The sequence below is a fragment of the Barbus barbus genome (assembly GCF_936440315.1).
Source record: "Barbus barbus genome assembly, chromosome: 15".
Lineage (NCBI taxonomy): Eukaryota > Metazoa > Chordata > Actinopteri > Cypriniformes > Cyprinidae > Barbus > Barbus barbus.
In genome coordinates, this window is record NC_136743.1 from 13,246,284 (window position 1) to 13,269,010 (window position 22,727).

A 22,727-nucleotide genomic window follows, 5' to 3' on the forward strand; every position below is an offset into this window, starting at 1 on the left:
TACAGCGGTAACCAAGGAAACGCTGTATCACTGTTCCATAAAGGTACCAGAGAGTGAAATTGCGTCTCATTCAGTCCGCTGTTTGTTTCATTCACGTAGCATAATTTCACAAAGCTAAAGTCACACCTTCTGTTTTTACTTTTACTATTTCTGTATCTACCTTGAATTTCATTTCTGTCTTTGTGCTATATATTTAATTTTGCTATTACTTGCAATTTGTTTGAACTTTATGTTAGTTAGGCTAGGTAACGGGTAAAATAAAAAAAAGTGCTCGGCACAACAGCGGCCTGTTTTTCTGTTCATTATAGGTCATGGAAATTCAGCTTTTTAGTCAATGAAAGTCAGGGAAAAGTCAGGGAATTTGACATTTGGCTTAGAGTGGGAACCCTGTATGACGCAGCCGTGCATTTACCAGGCGACCAATGGCAATGCCCGTTCTAGATGGATTGTAAATTAAACCATTTACATTACCCATTTAAAAATATATTTAAAAAAAAAGCTAAATATTTGATAAACAGACTTTAAAGTTATGTCTCTCAGTCTGAACTCAACCCTGTCACACTAACCATTCTATGCCACTAATAATTTAGACTCCACTCCCAACTTTAGAAATGCAATAGGTTACAGATTACAAGTTACCCTACTTAAAATGTAATAAGTAGTGTAACATTTCAATGACTTTATTAAAGTAATGTAACTGATTACATTTGATTACTTTTCTAAATTTCTAATATTTTCAACTGTTTATCATTTTCAAACATGTAAACTAGCAGAGGCAGGGTAAACCTTACAGTAGTACTCAACACTGATTACTATCACACTTTCGAAAATCCTTCATCGCTTGAATTAAGATTATATTTAAATTTTAAAGTAGACATTGGATGCTTTTACATGGCGTTTGCATATAAATGTATCTTAGCAGTGTGTGGACACAACCACCCTACACCAGCTGCACCTCCAGAAGAAGTAAAGGTCATTGCACACTGAGTCCGAAATCTTCGTATGCGTTTTTTCATATTCATAATTCTAAAAATTTGTCACGTGCAGAAACCTTGCACACTGAGTCCGATGCGTATTAATCAGTTGCGAAACTAGCCTACTAAATGGAGTCTGAGGGTGATTTTGTCTTCTCGCTTCTTAAAACAAGAAAAAGAAAGGAAATATTGGGTCCATCCAATCCTAAAATATAGAGAGGACGGAGAGTTCCCCTTCCTTATTAAGGAGCAGCGGGATTATCACAGGCAATTCAAAGTTTACTTCAGGATGTCAGTGGCTCAGTTTGATGCTTTGCTAGCGATACTAGAGCCGCATATTAAAAATACCACCAATTTCTGTGAATTGGGTGTGCAAGGATCTATATACAGTGCAGTGGATGAATTTGACAATCCCATTCTGGATTTTGTCATTCGCTTACGGTGGCTCTGAACTGTCAAAACACCTCTCAAAATGCTTGCTACGGATGCGAAAAACGGAATAAATCAAACCCGATCCAAATTTTTTTATGTTGGGTGAAAATTTTGAAGGCAGTGTGTAAACGTGATTGACATATCGTGAGGTCGTATTTATTTTTCAACGTGTAAACATTTTGGACTCCGTGTGCAATGACCTTAAGTCTGACACTTTATATTTTTTATGATTATTTGCAAATGGCCTTTGCTCTTCCACGGAAGAGAGGGGCGGATGAGCAGAGCTCATTAGCATTTAAAGGGACATGACCCAAAATTAGTCGCTGTGAACAGAGCAAAGTAAAAAGGGAGTTGTTTTACACGACCACTGAGGAATTTTAACCAAAGTATGTTGCAGACCATTAGTGAAGACCCTAAAGAATCACACCAACTTGTGGAAGATCAATGTCCCCTTTGAAGCACAGCCACCACAAAATCAGACTTACTTTGAGATCATTCTGAGGTTAAATATTTAAAATCATAACAAGGAATATTTTATTAGCTATGATATTGTTTTTTTGAATCAAATATTTTGCATAGCTATGACAGGAAACACTGGAATCTAACAATGCCTTGGAAAAAAACAGTTAATCTTTAAAAAATGAAGCATAGCTATACAGAAACCCATATAGGAAATAAGAGTTAATAAGCATGTTCTAAACTCCTGAAACATTGGTGTTTCGTATTTTAGAGCAGTCACTGCAATTTATGAAAGAAATCAACTAAATCTGTATGTGGGAGTGTGTGTGAAAAACATCAGATGTAACCCCCTTTGTAACTGTAATTTAATTTTTTTTTTAATTCTCAGTAACTGTAACTGATTACAATTACTTTTATTTTGTAATTAAATTACGTAATTCCGTTACATGTAACTAGTTACTCCCCAACACTGCCAGTGTATGATGGTGTTGTATAGAATGAGAGATAATGTTTGATGGGACACTAAGACAAATAAATAATTCAATCAAAACAGCTGTATGTAAAATGTATTAAGTTGGCCCACAGGGGAGAATATGCCCAATAACATATTGGACATGGATAAAGTGGATTAAGTATCCTGGTCATTACTGAGGTTATTACTGTGGCAGAAATAAAACAATGCTATATTTGCAGAGTGTATAACATGAGATCATCGTCATGATGGATTTCGTCAAACTGATTCAGTGTCAAAAATATGAAATATTGTCTTGTTACTGTTAACATTAGCTAAATTTATTGTTCTTTTTTGTCAGGTAGATTGAGGTCAAGATTCGGGTAGATTTTCAGACTCTGTTAGAATTGACAATTTCTTTCACACTGTATTTGGTAATGTTTTGACCATTGCTTAAAAGGGGTCATTTGATGCGATTTCATGTTTTCCTTTCTCTTTGGAGTGTTACAAGCTGTTTGTTCATATATAAGATCTGTAAAGTTGCAAAGATTAAAGTCTCAAACCCAAAGAGATATTCTTTATAAAAGTTAAGACTTCCTAAAACGGCTCATTCAAACACGCCCCCACATTTCTACGTCACGGTGTGGAAAGATTTGCATAACACCGCCCAAACCTATACGCAATGATCGAAGGCGTAACTTTTATTCTCGCTGTATTGTTGCTGCCGCCGGCGCCATGTCGTGGAGACACTGTGTGTTTCGTTGTGAAAGCGAAAGTACTTTGTTTGAGCTTTCAAATGAGTACACAACTAGAAATCAGTGGTTAAGTTATATTTACAACACTGTTCCAGAACAGTACAATGTAAATATTCGAGTGTGTATAAAGTGGGGCAATTCCAACGTCGCAAGGACAGTCTGGTGCTTCTGACTCACAGCCTGTAAGTACGTTTCGATATTTAAAGAATTTGCTACTGACTATTCAAACACGAGTTTTGAGCAGTGTAGAGTAGTGCTTATTTGGCGTTTCTACGATCACAAATGCAGACATGGTAATGTTTACGCGGTGCGGCGCAATGCGTAAAAAGACTGTATGAGTCATTATAATCAGAAATTATGTCCTCACTGAATGCAACAAATGCCTCGTTTATAATGGGTCTTATTATTTTAGTCTTGTCACGCCGGGACATGGTAACATGGCATCACAACATGGTAAGGGGCATAACATTTCCGTCACACACTTGAGGTATTCGGCCAATCACAATGCACTGGATAGCTGGCCAATCAGAGCACACCTCGCTTCTCAGAACGATGAGCTTTGTAAAAATCAACGCGTTTCAGAAAGGTGGAGCAAAGAGGAGCAACAATAATGTAGGAAATGTGGAATGTGGAAATGTGGAAAATAATGTGTTTTTTGAACCTTGAACGGCGTAAACGCATTGTATTACACCAAATACACAAAATAATGTTCTTTTTAGCAACATCATATGACCCCTTTAAACTTGTGTTACCAGCGACTGCTACTTTATTCATTGCAAGACCTATAATTGGATGATGTAAGCATGTCAGATTCATTTGATGAATGAAGGTTGATGATCATGTAAGAGAAATGATCAGAAGGGGGATTGTGAAGGAATTTTTTATATTAATAATTTTAAATTAATCATAACCAACATTTCTTTCTTTCTTGCAGGCTTAGCATTTGTATGCTTTAACACTGGAACCAAAGTTAGTTAGTGTGTTGCAATGGATTCATATGGACAAGGCAGCTAGACGTCTGTCTGATTATAAGAATAACCCATGAGTTGAGTAACAAGCGGAAGTAATCAAAAACCAAATCAGCTTTGCCAGTAACAAGGGAGGGGAAGGGTGGCTATAAACTGTTGTATTCTTCTTGACGTGATGATTCTCTGTGATTGCTATGAGGTCAGCCTGGCCTGGAACACTTGAGATATTTGTCCCGAGTGTTCATAGGGGGCTAGAAAAATATGAAAAATGTACTTCTCAGATCAAGCTTTTTTTGAGGTGAAAGAATGTTAAAATATAAATTTTAAAACATGTAGAATTTCATGATGAAGATTATTGTGTATTTTTGCTCGGTTACAAATTTTCTCAGTATGTTTCACTGTCATCAGGTAATTTTGAGAGAAATGTGGAAATATTACAGTAGCCTTACTTGTAGTATTATTATTATTGTGTCCTTAGTGTTAAATAATGTCAAATTAATAGTTCTTTCAAAAGTTTTAAACATGTTTAAATATTATTAATAGAAAACATTGTAAAATTGTCCTCAAAGTTTCCAACAATAAAAATATCTACAAATTGTGATTTTTGTGTGTCGTGTCGTGACGTATTGTCAAGTATGGTGACCCATACTCGAAATTGGTGCTCTGTGTTTAACCCATCCAAGTGCACACACACAGCAGTGAGTAGTGAACAAATGCACACACACACACACACACACACACACACCGTGAACACACACCCGGAGCAGTGGGCAGCCATGCTGCGGCGCCCGGGGAGCAGTTGGGGGTTCAGTGCCTTGCTCAAGGGCACCTCAGTCGTGGTATTGAGGGTGGAGAGAGCGCATTCACTCCCCCCACCTACAATCCCACCTACAATCCCTGCCAGCCGGGGACTCGAACCCGCAACCTTTCGATTACGAGTCCAATTCTCTAACCATTAGGCCACGACTTCCCCACTTTTGGCACCCCTACTGAATTTGCCTTACAACCAAGAGGTCCAGAAAAATCTTGAAAAAGATGTGTAAAAGGTGTGTTTTGCTGTTTTCATTTCATTGTTAGAGGTCTAATTTTATGTCCTGCAATGTGATGTTATATTTAATGGTTTAATTTATGTAGGTAACACAAATTACATTAAGGGACTTGAAGGTCAAAGCAAGAAAATGTCATTGTCATGCGATATATATGACAATGTCATATGAAACTTAATTTAAAGCTACTTTAAGCAACATTTTTTCAAACTGTTAGCATTAGGCATACCTTGTTTTCATGTTCAAATTAACTGAGAAGTTACATGAAATATTAAACAATTATTCAAACTGAAGGACCACTGAAATTAAGTAGTGCGATCAAGAAGTTCATTCAAAGTAAAAAACAAAACAAACGAGGTTACAGTGTCATAAGCATACCTATACCCTATTTATTAACTACTAGGTTTATTTCTTTAATTAGTTGCGGTGTTAAATAACTATAATTAAGCATTTATTCTACCATTTAGCCATTTATAATCTCTTAATGTGGACAACAAGAATAGTTCAAGGGGATGACATAGATCTAGTAAAGATTAATATTTAACTTGTCAATGTTTTTGAGTTCAAATCAAACAAATCAATTTTCTGGGGTTAAATTAGATTTACTTGTACTCTTTGAAATGAAGGCGATATATAAATATGAAAATCAGTATTATGATGATGACCATTTGTTTCGATCATGCCCTGTCTGTACAAATAATCTTATAATGCACATTAAAATAAAATTAATCCTTGCATTTACTTGAGAATGGCAAACTTTAGAGAATGGAGAAAGGTATCATATTTTGAATATTAATTCAAAATATGATACCGTTCTCCATTCTCTAAAGTTTGAAAAGTGTGACAATGTGTGGAAATAACAAATATGAAGAAACATGATCTTTGAACCTGATTATTTGAGCAAAATCAGCAGTGAAATACTAAAAGGAAGCAAACATATTAGCAGTGAATCTGAAAAAAAAAAAAAAAAAAAAAAAAAAAAAAATATATATATATATATATATATATATATATATATAGATTCTTGCAGCTCTTATAAATTATTTTCACCAATAAAAACAAGCCACTAATCAGATTATCTCACACACACACACACACACAGATTTACATAGTACAATGTTGTTGTTATCTGAATTAAAATATAAGGAAAAGGAGAATATTGAATAATTTGTATACGATATTTTGTAATTTTTTATTTATTTTATTATTTTAAACCAGAAAAACTAATATTATGACAGAGGGGAAAATATATCTCACCACCCGACAAGCACGTGTTTCCGGACTGCCTCTGTTGACTTCCGGGAACATGGCGATCACCGGGGCGGCGGATGACCACTGGCGGAGTGCAAGGGGAGTGTAACGGAAGGCTGGGCTTCCCGAGGTTACAGGCCCTGACAGACGAGTCCGCTGCGGCGACAGGACACGAGTCTCGTGGGTGGATCTGTATCGAGATCATAGAGACAAACAGTTCCGCTCAGGCAGCTTTACCTTCACCTACACTGATAATCACTGACTTTAGCTGCTGGGAAAGAGTCGCGCATGTTGATCAAGCCATGTCCTTCCGGATCGCACCAAATTCACGCACTATATTAGCCATATTTTAATCAAACTCTCGCCGTTTCGTGACGCGGATACTGTGAAATCCTCATCGGTGTAGCAGTTTGTTAGCTCTGCTCCTCTTCCGGGGCCTCAGCAGATGCTCCATAAATCCTGCTTTTACAACATGTCAGTCCCGTTAAAGCCTTCATTAAAAATCAGTTTGTGAATCCACGCGGCTGTGCAGCACAGTTAGCCGTCGAATGATTTGAATCGAGAACAATAATCTTGCCAATGCCACCAGTTCCTGCGTTGGTACTCCTCCTCCTGACCCTGCACATCCATCCTCTGAGATAAACATGTAAGCCTGCTTTTAATGACATTATCACGCCAGGTCTTATGGTAATGTTGTAAGGGAAACAGTTTAGACCTAATCTGTTTTATAGTGGTGCATTTACTAAGACAATTCAAGCTTTTTACTGTCACTGTACAGGTACGATAAAACTATTAACAAGTGCTAAAGAGAATGCTAGACGTTTGAGTTAAAGGAACAGTTCTCCTTGAATTAAATATCCTTCATCATTTACTCCTCCTCATGTCGTTCCCAACCTGATTGACTTTTTCTTCTGTGTAACACGAAGATTAGCGAATGAGGAAAATGATGACAAAAACATCATTAAAGTAGTTCATATGACTGTATTCCAAGTCTGAAGATATAAAAAAGCTTTTTTGTTGGCTCATAAATTGTTGTTATCCGTGAAATTCGTTCTTGACAGCTGTGAGGTCACCATTGAGGTCACTGTATGGAAAAGAGCAACTTACAATTGAAATTAACTTTTAATATATCTTAAAATTGAATTATTCCTGTGATTTTCAGCAGCCATTACTCCAGTTTTAGTGTTGTGTGATCCTTCAGAAATAATTCTGATATGCTGATTTGATGCTCAGGAAATATATCTGCATTTATCAATGTTAAAAATAGATATGCTGCTCAATGTTTTTGTGGAAAGCTACTATTTTTGACCAAAAAGCATCATTAAAGTTGTTTATATGACTATATTCCAAGTCTGAAGACATACGGTAAAGTTAAGGTTGCAAAGTTGAAAATTTTACTTGACCATTGTCACACGTGCTATATAAATCAATAAACTAAATCTAAACTAACCACAACAGAGTTCCTTGAATGGAAAAGAGCAGCTTGGACAAAATGCTGTAAATATCTCCTTTTTTGAGTTTGAAACAACATGAGGGTGAATAAATGATTACGGTGTTTTCATTGAAGGGGGCAAATGTTGTGGAAACAGCATTAAAATAGTCTAAGAATGTTGTGCTCTGAGACGACCGCTCGATTGGCTAACTGATGATGTGGTCATAGGATCAGTGTTTCCATAGTGACTAGTCCAACCATTGAAGCACCAACATGAGGCACTGACAGCAGATGCACTTGTAATGCCAGTCTCTGTTTACAGCAGTCAGACTCATAATACAATATTCAATATACAATATTTGGATTAGTGCTTGTTTGAAAAGCTTTTTTTCATATTTGGTCCCTTCAATCCTGAACGTGATTATTCTGTTCCGAAGTTTGGGGTCGGTAATATTTATGTTTTTGAAAAAAGCCTCTTAAGTTGTATTCACCAAGGCTGCATTTAAACAAGTATGAACAGAAATATTGTGAAATATTACAATTTAAAATAACTGTTTTATGTTTCTATTTCTGTGATGACAAAGCTGAATTTTTCGGAGCCATTACGGTCATTACAGTTTTCAGTGTCACATGATCCTTCTGAAATCCTTCTAATATGCTGATTTAGTGCTGAAGATTTTTTTATTATTATTATTAATGTTTAAGACAGGTTTGCTGCTTTTTTTGTGAAAACCATGCTACATTTTTCAGGATTCTTCAATGAACAGAAAGTTCAAAAGAACAGCATGTATTAGAAATATATATTTTTAACAATGTGTAAAAGCCTTTACAGTCACTTTGGATGAATTTAAAGCATCCTTGTTGAATAAAAGTACTAATTTCTTTTAAAAATCTTACTGACCCCAAACTTTAGTGTACATCCTTGTCTGGATAGCTGTTTTTAAAGTTTTATATCTGGATCAGCCTTAGAATCAGGATCATTTTATTGTTGTGTTATGAAAACCATCCTAATTCATAAATGAGGTCTGATTCAGATATGAGGATGGGATATCCTCTCCTCCGCTCAGCCCCTGATGGCAAGGGCAAATCAGCCTGACAATTCTCAAGTTACTGTCTATTTCTGGAGCACCTCCTGCCTGATTCATTAGTGTGGAGATGAGTTTCTATAAGCGCTGAACCATAATGTTGCATCTCATTGTGGTTTAGCACTAAAAACTGTTGGATAAAGACTGAAAAAAAATTGTACTCTGAAGTGTACTCCGTTAAAGATGTGCTTTCTGTTTGTAGGAGTGTTCTTTTGAACTTCACTGTTGGACCACCCTATATACCATGCTGGGGCTGCCTGTATGCTTTGGCCTCTTAACTTGCAGGAGATTCTCCTCGCCCCACCAGAGTTCTCGCCTACTGAGTTTAGGTGCTCTCACTAGTATGTACACCACACGTATGTACAGCGGTGGTGGGGGCAAGCCAGGTCGTCGCATCGGCCTGATGGGAGGAGGGCCGCCCATGCTGGAGAACCACCATCATCCGCTCCCGCCTCATCACCCCCATGTTCATCAGCCTCAGAACTACCCACCTGTTTATCAAGCCCGTCTAGATGCCCACCGGCCCCACTACCAGACTCACCAGCACTACCACACACACCCTCAAGTCACCCCCCTCCCCCCTCCACACTACCAGCCCCATGCGCATTTGCACCACGGCAAGAAGAAAACCTGGAACTTCATCCACGAGAAGATGAGTTACGATACCTTCTTCACCATGAAGCGGCTGATCGATCGCTCACGCACCGTGGATGAAGTTCTGCGCTGGGTCACCCAGAATCCAGGGAAGATCTCACACAATCATTACCCCATTGCCCTACAGAAGATCGGTCAGCTCCTGGTGCTGCAGCAGGCTGGAGGTCAGGCAGGTGGGAGCGGATCAGGTGGCGGCGGAGGAGCGGGTGACGGGGCCTTACCTACGTCCTCTGCCGGAGGTTCGGGGGAGAGCGCCATACGACAGATTCTGGATAATCAGGATTTTCAGACGCTCTGTGATGCCATTGTCAATGACTGCTCCAAGTTTGACAACTTCAGCATTGTTAACTGCCTTTATGCTGTAGCTGCTCTTGGTGAGTCGTCACATTTAGTTCAATAGCTAAAGTGAATGTAGTGTACTTATGTAGTGTTTTGTACTTTATGCAAATGACATTGACAGTAAACATGACCATTTCATCAAAGGGTCAGTTTTCCTTACTTTCATTTAAAGGGGTCATATGATGCAATTTCAAGTTTTCCTTTCTCTTTGGAGTGTTACAAGCTGTGCATAGATGAGATCCCTAAAGTTGCAAAGACTAAAGTGTCAAACCCAAAGAGATATTCTTTATAAAAGTTAAGACTCATCCACACCCCCCTAAAACGCCTCATTCAAGCACGCCCCCACGTCTACATCACGATGTGGAAATATTTGCGTAATGCCGCCCAAATGTTCACGCAATGAAAGAAGGCGTGGTTTCAGTAACCGCAGTAGTGTTGATGCAGCGATGTCAGGGAAACGCTGTGTGTTTCTATGCGGAAGCAAAAGCACTTTATTTGGCCTTCTGAAAGTAGATGCATTTAGGAATCATTGGTTAAGATTTGTTTACAACACAACAGCACAACCCAAATGTTCGAATTTGTGCAGGGCTTTTTATGGATGACAGTTTCGTGAACCTAGTAAGTAGAGCATAAGGCTGGCTATGCACGAAGGATTTAAAGAAAAAAAAGGGTCAATTCCTACTTTGCTATGACAATCTGGCGCTTCTGAATCAGTGACTGTATGTTTTGTTATTAGTTTAAGTTTTTGCTATTGACTGTTCAAATGCGGAGTTTTGCGCGTAACGCGTCATTTGTGTGTGTGTGAGGGGAACAGGGTCCCAGGAACAGGAGTGTACAGCCTGTCAGAAATCGTCTGAACCGCGGCTTGTGTACTGCAAATACATACGAGCATCATCACTGTGTCTGTCACGCGACTCTGTTCCTCTCTCGGGCTTGAACTGATAAAACTAACTTGAAAGCTGAAGCTCGAGATTATGGAAAGGGCCGTTACATTTCCGATGCATGTTTGTGGTGTTCAGCCAATCACTATGCCAGTGCAGTTAAGTCAGTTGGCCAATTAGAGCAGACTGCACTTGTCGGAAGGATGGGTTTTGTAGAAAGCGACGTGTTTTAGAGAGGCGGGGCATAGAGGAACTACAATAATGTACAGTATTTGAAAAATTATGTGTTTTTTGAACATTAAAGCATGTCAACATATTCTGTTACACCAAATACACAAAATAATGATCTTTTAAAATAGCATCATATGATCCCTTTAACTAGGTTATGAAATATATCATTTTAATAATAATAACTAAAATAATCATTTATATTAAAAATTAAAAGAGAGAGAGAGAGAGAGAAAGCATGGACACAATGTATATAGAAAAAAAAATTCTCAAGAATAAATTGAGTGAAAAAAAGTTCCATAGTGCAAACAAATAATGTTTTGTGTTGCAGATATAGATATTTGAAACAAGTGATAGGTGACACAAAACTTATTGCAAGTCTTCAGATTTTAAGAGTTTGTCATTTTCAGGTTTCTCTGTGATCATAATATGGCAAAATTGTAAAAACTGTCATATCTATATGAACACAATGTTAAACTTTAATTAAAAGTGATTTTAAATGTTATAACAGTGATTTTATAATATCTGCATAAGAAAACCTATTAACAGTACTGTTTTAGTGTTTATTAAACCTATTAGTGGTCTTATGCTGCCATCTAGTGGTTATAAATTGGAATTTATCATACAACACTGTGTTTTAAGCTTTATAACTATTAAAGTGTTATTTTTTGCCCAATCTCTCTTAAATTTTGCATGCTTGTTTAGAATGAAATTATGCATCATTGAGAGAAGTTGAGGGCTTTCTTTTAGGATTTTAGTTCTTTGGGTACACTATGTAAAGAACATTTTATAAAATGACCATTTTATGGTTGTCCAAATGCAAATGTTCAACTTTTTTTTTTTTATAATTATTGACCGAGAGAGTCTAGAGAATAGTACTGCACTGATTTGATTGATTTTGGGTTAAAAAACTAAGATTTGTTAACATTTGTTTTTTAAAATAATCTCAAATATTTAAAGACCAGTTGGATTGACAGCAGTGATCCTAGAGGCAAAGTTGTTCAGAATGAGGAGATCTATCATATTATATGAAGATATAGAGTATAAATTAATATATGAACATTTTATTGCAATTGGAGGTCATTTACTATAGAAATTCTGGCCTTTTTAACTTTTATAGGGCCACCTATGGTCCGATCTCCATGAAACTTTTCATGCTTTTTAACAGTCATCTGACACGTTTTCACCAACTTTCGTAAAGTTTCAAGTTTTTGTTTCGGTTTTATAGGCTTTTGGGTATATGTGGCCACGCCCCCTTTTTAAATGAGCCAATTATAGCTAACCAAAGGACAAAATTCAAATTTTTTCGATAATTATTGATCTAGAGAGTCCAGAGATTATTACTGCAGTGGTTTGATCGAGATTGAGCGAAAAACCAGGGACAAGTTTGCAAAAGTAGGTTTTTAACATATTTGTAAATAATTAATGAACGATTTGATTGACAGCAATGGTTCTAGAGGCAAAGTTGCTCATTGTGAGGAGATCTATCAAATGATGTGCATATTGTGTGGATATGTAAAACACTGTGATTACAGAGCCAAAAAACTCGTTAGCGCCAACTAGTGGCCGATTTCTTTCAAAATTCTTACAGCCCTTTAGGGCCATGAGTCGAACATGCCCACCGAGTCTTGTTCCGATCGAACTCCATTAATCTTGTTTAATAGGTGCTTAAACTTGTTTGGCCAATGGCGGCCATGTTTGTTTAGATACACCAATGTCCTCATAGATGATTGTGCCCCTTCGGACGAAGACACTGCATACCAATTTTACATTTAGTCATTTGGCAGACGCTTTTATCCAAAGCGACTTATAATTGGGGAATACAAAAAGCGATTAATCTTGAAGAGGTAATCAGACAGAGGAAGTGCTCGTAACACCAAGTCTCAGTCATTGTTCAAATAAGTACAAGCTAGTAAGCGGAGAGAAAATTTTCAAGTCGATCAGACCAACGGTTGCCTGGTTATAGCCATTTATATGTTTTTTTCCGTCGTTTATCGCCCCCAAGTGGCAGATCTCCGCAATTATTTTTATTTGACCAAAGATTGAGCTTGTACCTATGTGTACCGAGTTTGGTGAAGAGATCTCATTCCGTTCCAGAGTTATACTTAAAATAACATTTGGCTAACGTTAGCATATTTTAATTGGTGTACCGTTTCGCACGAAAATCGAAATTTCAACTTTTTTTTATAATTCTGCAGTGGTTTGGTTCCGATTGGGCGAAAAACCTAGGACTAGTTTGCAAAAGTAGGTTTGGTATATAGGTCAATTTTACGGGAAAACGGTGCATCGTAGAGCAAAAATACAGGGTTTTTAAAGTGCATATACACTTTTGTTTGTGCTAACCCAAGGGTCGCAACGATGTGAAGATTTTGAGTCTATTACAAATGGTTTACGAGCTATTGCCAAAAATGTCTGAAAATGACGTTAGGCTGATTGGGACGAGCCTTTGTATCTGACAAGAAGACAAACAAATACAATAGGGTTTCAGCACTGCGTGCTTGAAACCCTACTTATAAAATATTTGTAAAAAGTATTTATTAATAATAATAATAATTAATAAATAATAAGTTAATAATTAATATTTTTACAATCATTTACTTACAAAAAAAGAGAGAATTGTTTGTAATAATTTTAGGTGAAGTATAGCATGTGACACTGTTGCCACTGCTTGAGATGCCATGTCAACGACCCAGTTGCAATCTATAGTTTTTTGACATAATATTTTAATATAAAAACATGTATTGTTGTATTTATCCTTTGTGTTCTCCGTCTCACTCAGGGCTGCCCAGTGACGCTCAGATCGTGCAGATTCTGGAGGAAGAGTCCCAGGCTCGCCTGTCCCAGTTTAACCAAAAGGACATTTCGATGGTTTTCAGCAGCAGCATGAAGCTTCATCCGTCCAGCCAGCATCCCTTGATTGAATCATGTCTCGCCGGGCTAGAGAAGAACATTGAGCGGGAGCGCCATCCCCAGACGCTCTTCCTCCTGCTCTCCTACTACCGCACTAAATGGAGAGCGTTGCGGACGGCGGATGGAGTTTCCCCTGAGCAGCTGGTGGTGAACCGGAAGATCCTGCGGCTGGTGAAACACACACTGGCAAGTGTTAGCAGCGTCAGGGACCATGAGATGGCTCTGTTGGATGAGATGCTGTCAGCATGTTCCAGGGAGGCTAGCAACAAGAGCCTTGAGCTTATCTTCAGCTCTCACCTCTTCTACCAGAACAGGCAGGAGAAGTTTGTGAGCAGCCTTGCAGGTGAGTTAATGACACATTTGTCTTGTTCAAAACTTAGAGACAATTTGACTAGAATTAAGTAATTCTGTCTGAAAAGGAAATGTATAGGAACAGATTAGCCAAAATTGAAACTTGCTGAATTATTTACTTTAACTTGTTTACTGTAATTATTTACTTTATATATGTTTAAACCCTGTATTTTACAGATACAGCACATTTTTAAAGCCCCGGGGTTGATTTTTAATGGTTTAGAAAGAAGTCTCTTATGCTCACCAAGGATGCATTTGATTTAAAAATACAGTTAAAAGTGATATTGTGAAATATTATTACAATTTAAAATAACTGTTTTAAATTGAGTGTTTTTAATACATAATTTTGTACTCATCACACAACGCTACCCTTTTGTTTGATCTGTGAAAATGTATGTTTAAAAATCCTCTATAAACCGACAATAAAAAATAAAATAAAAAAACATTTGAGAAGCTAAATGATCAACAAATAATCAAACATATAACTTCTGATAAACAAACAGTTACACATTATACAGTTTCCTGTTGCCACGAACTGAATGGGGGATGAGGAATGAGGCTAACTTGAAACCCTTTTTTATCTTTTTTTAGAGGAGTTGCCTAAAAAGGTTGATAGCATTACGCCTTACACCATGGCCCTCATCGCCAAATACATCGCTCGCCATCGCCTCAGAGAAACACGCTTGCTAGACACTATCGCTGACTTCTTGGTCAAGAAGGGTGAATACTTGGACAGCAAGGTTAGAGAACTTGTTCAGTTTTGGTACTAAAGAGTTATTTTAAAGAGTTATTACATTTTAATTTTCCATATTATATAATGCTGATAAAAACCAAATGACCAATGTATTGCATTGAACTTTTCCCCTTTCAACATTTTCTCTGTCTAGGTGATCCAGAAGCTTGTTTTCCCGTTCAGTCGCATGAGTTATCGGCCGGCTAATGGAGCTCAGTTTTTCTCCAAGCTGGAGATGGTGCTTGAACTAAAGGCTCTGAGTTCTCCACTGGCCACCGTAAACATCCTCATGTCTTTGTTTCAGCTGGGCCATTTTCCTGGGCTTGTTCTTCACCGTGTCTTCTCTCCATCGTTCATCAGTAATGTCACCAGTGAGTTGGAGTTTGGCATTACTGAATGCTTGTTTGAAAGCTAACTGGCATGTTTGTGGAGTGCTAAGAAGACTAGTGCTCGTCTCTTGAAAAGATAAAATAGTCAGCCTTTAAATATCCTTATTTGCTCAAATGGTTCAAGGCTCCATGTTTTTTTTTTAATGTTTAATAAAACTTATTTATAATATCCTGGTCACACACAAGTAAACACTAAAACCGAATTAGACCAGTACACACTCTTGCAAACACATTACAGGTGACAGATAGTAATAGTGACCTCTGCTGGTTGATTTATTTCATTACTTAACATTCATTGCAATTCTTTAACAGTATTTATTTATACTTTGTTTATTATAATATAAATAAATACTGTATTTTACTGCCTTTTGATACAAAGACCCACATGAAAAAAATGAAACTGAATAACAAAAAGGATGAAGGAATGTCTAGGTCATGTTTCCTATTATTAAATTCAGTAGAGCAATGTATATATAGCAATGTCATAATGTATAAATACTTTACAAATGATTAACTAAATTGCAATGAATTTTTTTCACCTTACAGAACAAAGGATTGTTTAAATTTTTATAAAAATTTTAGAAGTTTCTTTCAATAGACTATGAAAAGTTTTTTTGTTTTTTTTAATGTATGTAATTTTTAGATGTCTCTCATGCTTACCAAGTCTGCATTTATTTCATTATAAATTCAGTAGAAAAACAGCAATATTCCGAAATATTATTGCGTTTTAAAATTACTGTTTTCTGTTTTAAAAAATGTATTTTATTCCTGTGATGCAAAGCTGAATTTTGAGCAGCCATTACTCTAGTCTTCTAGAAAACAGTTGTGCTGCTTAATATTTTTGTGGAAATCGTGATACTTTTTTTCACAATTCTTTGGTGAATAGAAAGCTCAAAATAACAGAATTTATTAGAATTTTTTTGTAACAGTGTAAAAGTGTTTACTGTCACTTTTTCCTTTGTCTCTTGTTTGTAGACAGCCCGTATGCCCTGATTGTACGTCGATACCTTTCACTACTGGATGCAGCCGTCGAGCTGGAATACAGGGACTACACTGGACCTCGCCTTCAGGATACCCACAAAGTGCTCATGTTCGACCACGCTTTAACTGCAGATGAGGTGAACCGCAAATACAGGTTAGTGACTTTAGAAGTCTGCCAGTATCCTGAAATCCAAAAGAGATGTTGCATCAATTTGTCCAGGTAGCAGTGAGCTCAGAGTGTTTGTATTGCAGTTATAAAGGTCTGGTTGCAGAGGCACTCCGGCAGCTTGTTGGTGAGCACGGATACAAACAAGATGAAGTTCTCGCACCAGGATATTACACAGGTCATTTTCTTGTTGTAATCCATGCATTTGTGTAGAAGTCAACTGATATAGATATTTGGATGGCGGGAGAGCAGGGTGGCCAATGGCCAAGCCAATATAGGTCTATCTATGATATGCAGAAATAACAGAAAAATGTAATGGCCGATGCTGATAATAAAAAAAAAAAAAGACAAATATTGGTTGTGGCGGTATGCATGAATTTAAGTATTATTAATTTTTATTGTGTAGTGTTATAATTATTATTAATATTAATTTTGGTGCGATTAAGAAATTCATTCAAAATAACTGTTTTCTGTTTTAAACATTTTTATTTATTCCTGTGTTGCAAAGCTGAATTTTGAGCAGCCATTACTCTAGTCTTCAGTGTCACAGGATCCTTCAGAAATCATTCTAATACACTAATTTGGTGCTCAAGAAACTTTTTTTTTTTCATTATCAGTGTTGAAAAGAGTTGTTGTGCTGCTTAATGTTTTTGTGGAAATCGTGATACATTTTTCCACAATTCCATGGTGAATAGAAAACTCAAAATAACAATTTAATAGAATTTTTTTGTAACAATGTTTATAATTAGAAAATCACCCTAATAATTTGAAACAAATCAAAGTCCCAAAGTAAACTAAAGCCCCAAAAATAAATCAGAATCCCACTTCCAACACTTAACAACCAAACAGAAAAATATAATGGCCGATGCTGATAAATTGTTGTTTTTAAAAGCCAAATATTGGCTGTGGCTGTATGCATGAATTTAAGTATACTTAATTTTTGTTGTGTAGTATTATAATTATTAATAATATTAATTTTGGTGCTATTAAGAAATTCATGTGTAGTTTTGTCTTATGGTAGTATTTATATAGCTGTATGCTATGTTATATATGTCTATACAGTCATGGCCAAAAATATCGGCACCCTTGGTAAATATGATCAAAGAAGGCTGTGAAAATTAATCTGCATTGTTAATCCTTTTGATCTTTCATTTAAAAAAAATCACAAAAATCTAACCTTTATCATAAATATCATTATGAAATAAATGTTTTTCTCTCATACACGTTGGACACAATTATTGGCACCCCTAGAAATTCTTATGATTAAAATATCTCCGATGTATATTCCCATTCGTATTCACAATTTTGAGCACTCCAGGGTGATTTATGAACATGAAATTATGCAGCCATGGCTTCTTGTTTCACAGAAATATAAATAGGAGGGAAAACAAATTCCCTTAATCATCCATCACAATGAGAAAAACCAAAGAATATATTTCTGATGTGCAGCAAAAGATAATTGAGCTTCACAAATTAGTGAAGTGGCTTTAAGAAAAGAGTTTCCCATTTCCCAAAAATTCCCATTTCCACCATCAGGGCAATAATTTAGGATTTCCAATCAACATAAAATGCTACGAAACTGCCTGGAAGAGGGCATGTGTCTATATCGTCCTAATGCACGGTGAGGAGGAGAGTTTGAGAGGCTAAAGTGACTCCAAGGACCACAGCTGGAGAATTGCAGAAAATAGTTGAGTCTCGGGGTGAGAAAACCTTAAAAAACATTTGTCAAACAGCCCCTACATCACCACATGTTGTTTGGGAGAGTTTCAAGAAAAATTCTCCTAGCTCATCCAAAAACAAACTCCAGCATATTCAGTTATCAGACACGACCGGAACTTCAAATGGGACTGGCTTCTATGGTCAGATGAAATACGCTTTTTAGCAGCAAACACTCAAGATGGGTTTGGTGAACACAGGGATAAAAAGTACCCCATGTGTACAATGAAATATACTTCTGTATTTTTGATGTTGTGGGCCTATATTTCTGCTGGAGGTCCTGGACATCTTGTTTAGACACATGGCATCATGGATTCTATCAAATACCAACAGATAAAAAATCAATACGTGACTGACTCTGTTAGAAATCTTATAATGGGACATGCTTGGATCTTCCAACTGTACGATAATCCAAACACAAAAATGGGTCACTGAGCACAAAACCAAGCTTCTGCTATGGTCATTCCAGTCCTCTGACCTGAACCCTGTAGAAAATGAGTGAGATGAACTGAAGAGAAGAAGCACCAACATGGAGCTGGAATCTGAAGGGTCTGGAGAGATAGATTCTGGATGAAGGAATGGTCTCTGATCTCTTGTCAGGTGTTCTCTAACCTCATCAGGCATTATAGGAGAAAGTTGAGAGCTGTTAAACTGGCAAATAGAGGTTTTAAAAAGTATTGAATAAAAGGGTGCCGTTAATTGTGGCCAATGTGTATTAGAGAAAAACATTTATTTCATAATGATATTTCCCCCCCATTTAAAATTCTTATTATCCAATGAAAGGTTAGATTTTTGAGAATTTTTTTAATAAAAGATCAAAAGGATTAACAATGCAGATAAATTTTCACAGCCTTCTTTGATCGTATTTACCAAGGGTGCCGATATTTTTGGCCATGAATGTATATGTTGACTGTGTTGACAAACTATTGATTTTAAAAGTATTAAATTTTTTTAAGAAAATAGGTGTAATTACACTTAAGTGTCTAATGCTCAGTCTGCATTTATTTGCTCAGGATAAAAAAACCCCAGTAAAAGTAAGCTTACAAAGTACAGTAATATCATGAAATATTATTACAATTTAAAATAACTTTGATGTAATTTAACATACAATTATTCATATAAATTTTTGCATTATTATGAAATTCATGTGGCATTCTTCTTATGGCAGATTTCCTGCTGTGGATCGACAGCACGGGCCGCGTCCTTCCCATCAGAACAGGTACACCAGCAGCATCATTAGCAGCAGGTTCAACCGCGTGTGTAGTACTGAACCTCAAATCTCCAGAGGGCTCCAGCTCTGTCACAGCCCTTACTACTGACTTCCAGAAGTTCTCTCCCTTTGCCCCATCACTGGAGGAAGGGGCCGACAAACGCGCAGGAGATGAGTCTACCTTCCTCTCTGCTCACATGCGTCTCCCAGCAGCAGCAGCAGGAGGATCTCAGAGGGTTGGCCCTAATGGAACGGTCCCGCTGGATTACAACCCATATTACACCACTTCAGATTACTACTCGACTCTAGCCAAGGAACACTCTCTTGAGAGCCAGGACAGCTCCACCCTCAGTAGCCCCTCAGACTGCCTGACCCAGACAGGACCCTCCGTTCCAGGCACAGTTGCCCCACAAGACTCCCTGTTCCAGTTCTCCATCGGAAAAATCCTGGAGGATGAAGGAGGTGCTGCGACAGGAGCAAACCAGGGGCCGGACTGTGAGATCGCTACATTTTATGAAGGTGTTTCGTACCCAGAGGGTGGTGAGGGTAGTGTTGTGGCCGCTTCTCCACTGCAGCTTCACAACCCAGACAACCCTGAAGCTGACCGGACCACAGGAGAGCAGGTGAAGAGGTCAGTCCTTCCTTAATCATTCAATCAAATATATATATCTATGTCATCTGGGCTTGAATGTCTTGCTCATTATCTTTAACCCATTCTTTCTGTCCTTCCTTACATGCAGGGTTATTATGTCTGTAAATGATAAATGGCATTACTGCCATAATTCTGACGTGCTGGTTGGATCCAGGGCAATGAGAGACCGTCACCTGCAGTTATTGGGCTACATCATACTACAGGTGAACACTGTACAATACAATAATTTGATTTATTCAATTTTTAATTTCTTCAGGCTTAAGATATCATATATGCTGTCTAGTTTATTTTAAATAGTAGGGACCCACCAATATTTGGTGTAGTTCCATAGTACATTCAAACCTAATCTGATTGCAGCTATAAAAAAAAACTACTAAAATTAATAGTTTAAGTCAATGTATATGTACATATTAAAACTATAATTTTGAGTTCTTCTAAAAAAACAGCTTGCATGGGGAAAACATAGCAATAAGATTTTTTTTCTGAAATTAATACTTTTATTCTGCAAGGAGACATTAAATTGACCAAAAAGAGACAGTAAAGACAATAATAATGTTACAAAAAACTTTCAAATAAAGGCTGTTAATAAGAAATTGAATAGTATATGAAGGGATAAGTAATAAGAAAAATTTCTTGAGCACCAAATTATTGAATGCATATTAGAATGATTTCTGAAGGCTCGTGTGACACTGAAGACCACAGGAATAAGTTGCTGTTTAAAATGCATTTAAATAGATCACAGCTATATTTTAAATTGTGATAATGTACAACAGAACATTTGTACTGTATTTTTGATCAAATAAACTAGCTAAATAGTTAAATCTTTACGATAACATTAAGGTAACATTAAATTATGGCATTATTTGCCATATACAATATTTATATAATATTTATAAAGCTTTATTTACTTGTATTTCACTTGCAGTTGCCCTATTTGGAGTTGGAGAAGCTGAACGGGATAGAGGAAGTGAAGCAGTACCTACACAAAAAGCTGCTGGAGGTTCCTTTATGACGACATAAATGCAGTGTGTTTGTGTGCTTCAGAGAGCATGTGCGACATCCACAGTTTCAAGAGGTTTCGTTGTTTTCAGAAAGACTATGGTGTACGTATGCGTCTGTGTGTGTATGTGAGCGTCTGTATGTGCGTTTGTACACAGGATGTGAACAGGCCTTGTTTTCAGGACAAAACTTCGGCTGACACAAGGAATCTGGGAGGGTGTTATTGTTATTCTTTAATTACAGCGAGATCATCTTTGGGCAAAGTTCAAAATAATATGTAGTCTAACTGTGCCTGGATGATACAGCTTATTCACCATCATCGAGCAAACAATACTTCCCTCAGCCAATGATCAAGGGCCATTTCATTCTCAATGAACATCACAAAAATCAACAGCACGTCTGAAATCTTTTATATTTTGTCCAAAGTGATTGTTTTCTGGTATATTTGGGGGTGAGAAGAGCGGGTGGTTTGTTATTATATGTTCCCCAGCATTTTGTTTTAGTTTTTGATGGTGTTCCCACATCCCCTTTTGTGTCCTCACTGTTATTTTGGTGTGTTTAGGTGCAAATTTAGGAGCAGGAACTAAGTTTGTCTTTTGGGGCAAGGATAGTATAGTATATTTTATGGATGTGGACACAAGTTTGAAGGGGTCTGGTGATGAGCCACAGCTATTTGTATTTGAGACGCTGCCACCACGACCACTGCTGCTCTTTGGTTTTAAACCTAAAAGAATTGAGGTTTTGGGGATAGATATATGGATGCATATGTTAAGAAATAAATGGGGATGTTGATTAAAAGTCTTATGATGTGAACTATATGGAGTTACAGAATAGATAAAGATGAAATGTACAAGAATTATTATATACCGGAATGGGTTATGTTTGTATTTTATTTTCTCAAAATGATTAACCAATTTGGTGTCATGTGAGGGGAAAAGCAATGCACAAAGTTGACTGCAGGATAGTTATTAAATAATGTTTTCATCTCTCCCATGTGGAGAGTGTTGCATTTTTAGATTGTGCCTTTAGTGTATGAATCTGTCCACATTGTAATCTTCAGACAAATTCTAAACAAAAAGCTTAATGAAAGTCGTTTATGAAAAGACAAGTAAATTTAGCTGCAGTTAAAAATGTTAATTTCATCATTAAAAATAAATTCATGGAATGCAGTTGGATTTGTCATATTCATTTTTGTCACAGTGACAGGCAACAATCTAGTGTGATGTTTAAGTATTATCATAGTTTATTTTAATAAGTACAAAATAAGTTTTGCGTAGTCAATTTCAACTAAAGCAAAGAAGGTTGTACATTAACGTGATTCGAGAAGCTTGATACGAAAAGCATAAAGATCCTAAAATCAGATCTTAATATGGAAGGTGTATTTTGTGCGAGTCAACCATATACCACTTTCTCTGTGTGCATTTGCTTTGCTCTTTCTTTAGAGGGAAACATAATTTATTATGGGAAGTGAATGTAAGTGGACTGTGAATGAGTGTCTGTGTGTCGGGGAGCAGGTGGGGAAATGGATTGAAATGTCTGTTTATATACATATTAAAATGTCTATATATAAAAGATTATTAAAAATTAAAAAGCAGAAAATTTAGTTTGTCTTCAATTTATTTTCCAAGCTAGGTAGGTATCCTTATATTATACTCTACACTTATG

At 36.9% G+C, this 22,727-nt stretch overlaps 1 protein-coding gene across 1 annotated transcript; it reads left to right on the top strand.

Moving 5' to 3' along the window:
• Positions 1-6,385: 6,385 nt before the first annotated feature.
• Positions 6,386-22,641, top strand: LOC306881173 (uncharacterized protein). Its single transcript, XM_079435104.1, has 10 exons — positions 6,386-6,982; positions 9,056-9,881; positions 13,735-14,208; positions 14,808-14,956; positions 15,104-15,320; positions 16,314-16,473; positions 16,572-16,663; positions 19,370-20,042; positions 20,152-20,266; positions 20,989-22,641. Exons 2-10 carry the CDS (start codon positions 9,098-9,100, stop codon positions 21,073-21,075), a joined length of 2,751 nt encoding a protein of 916 aa, XP_079291230.1. The 5' UTR covers positions 6,386-6,982; positions 9,056-9,097; the 3' UTR covers positions 21,076-22,641.
• Positions 22,642-22,727: the final 86 nt, after the last annotated feature.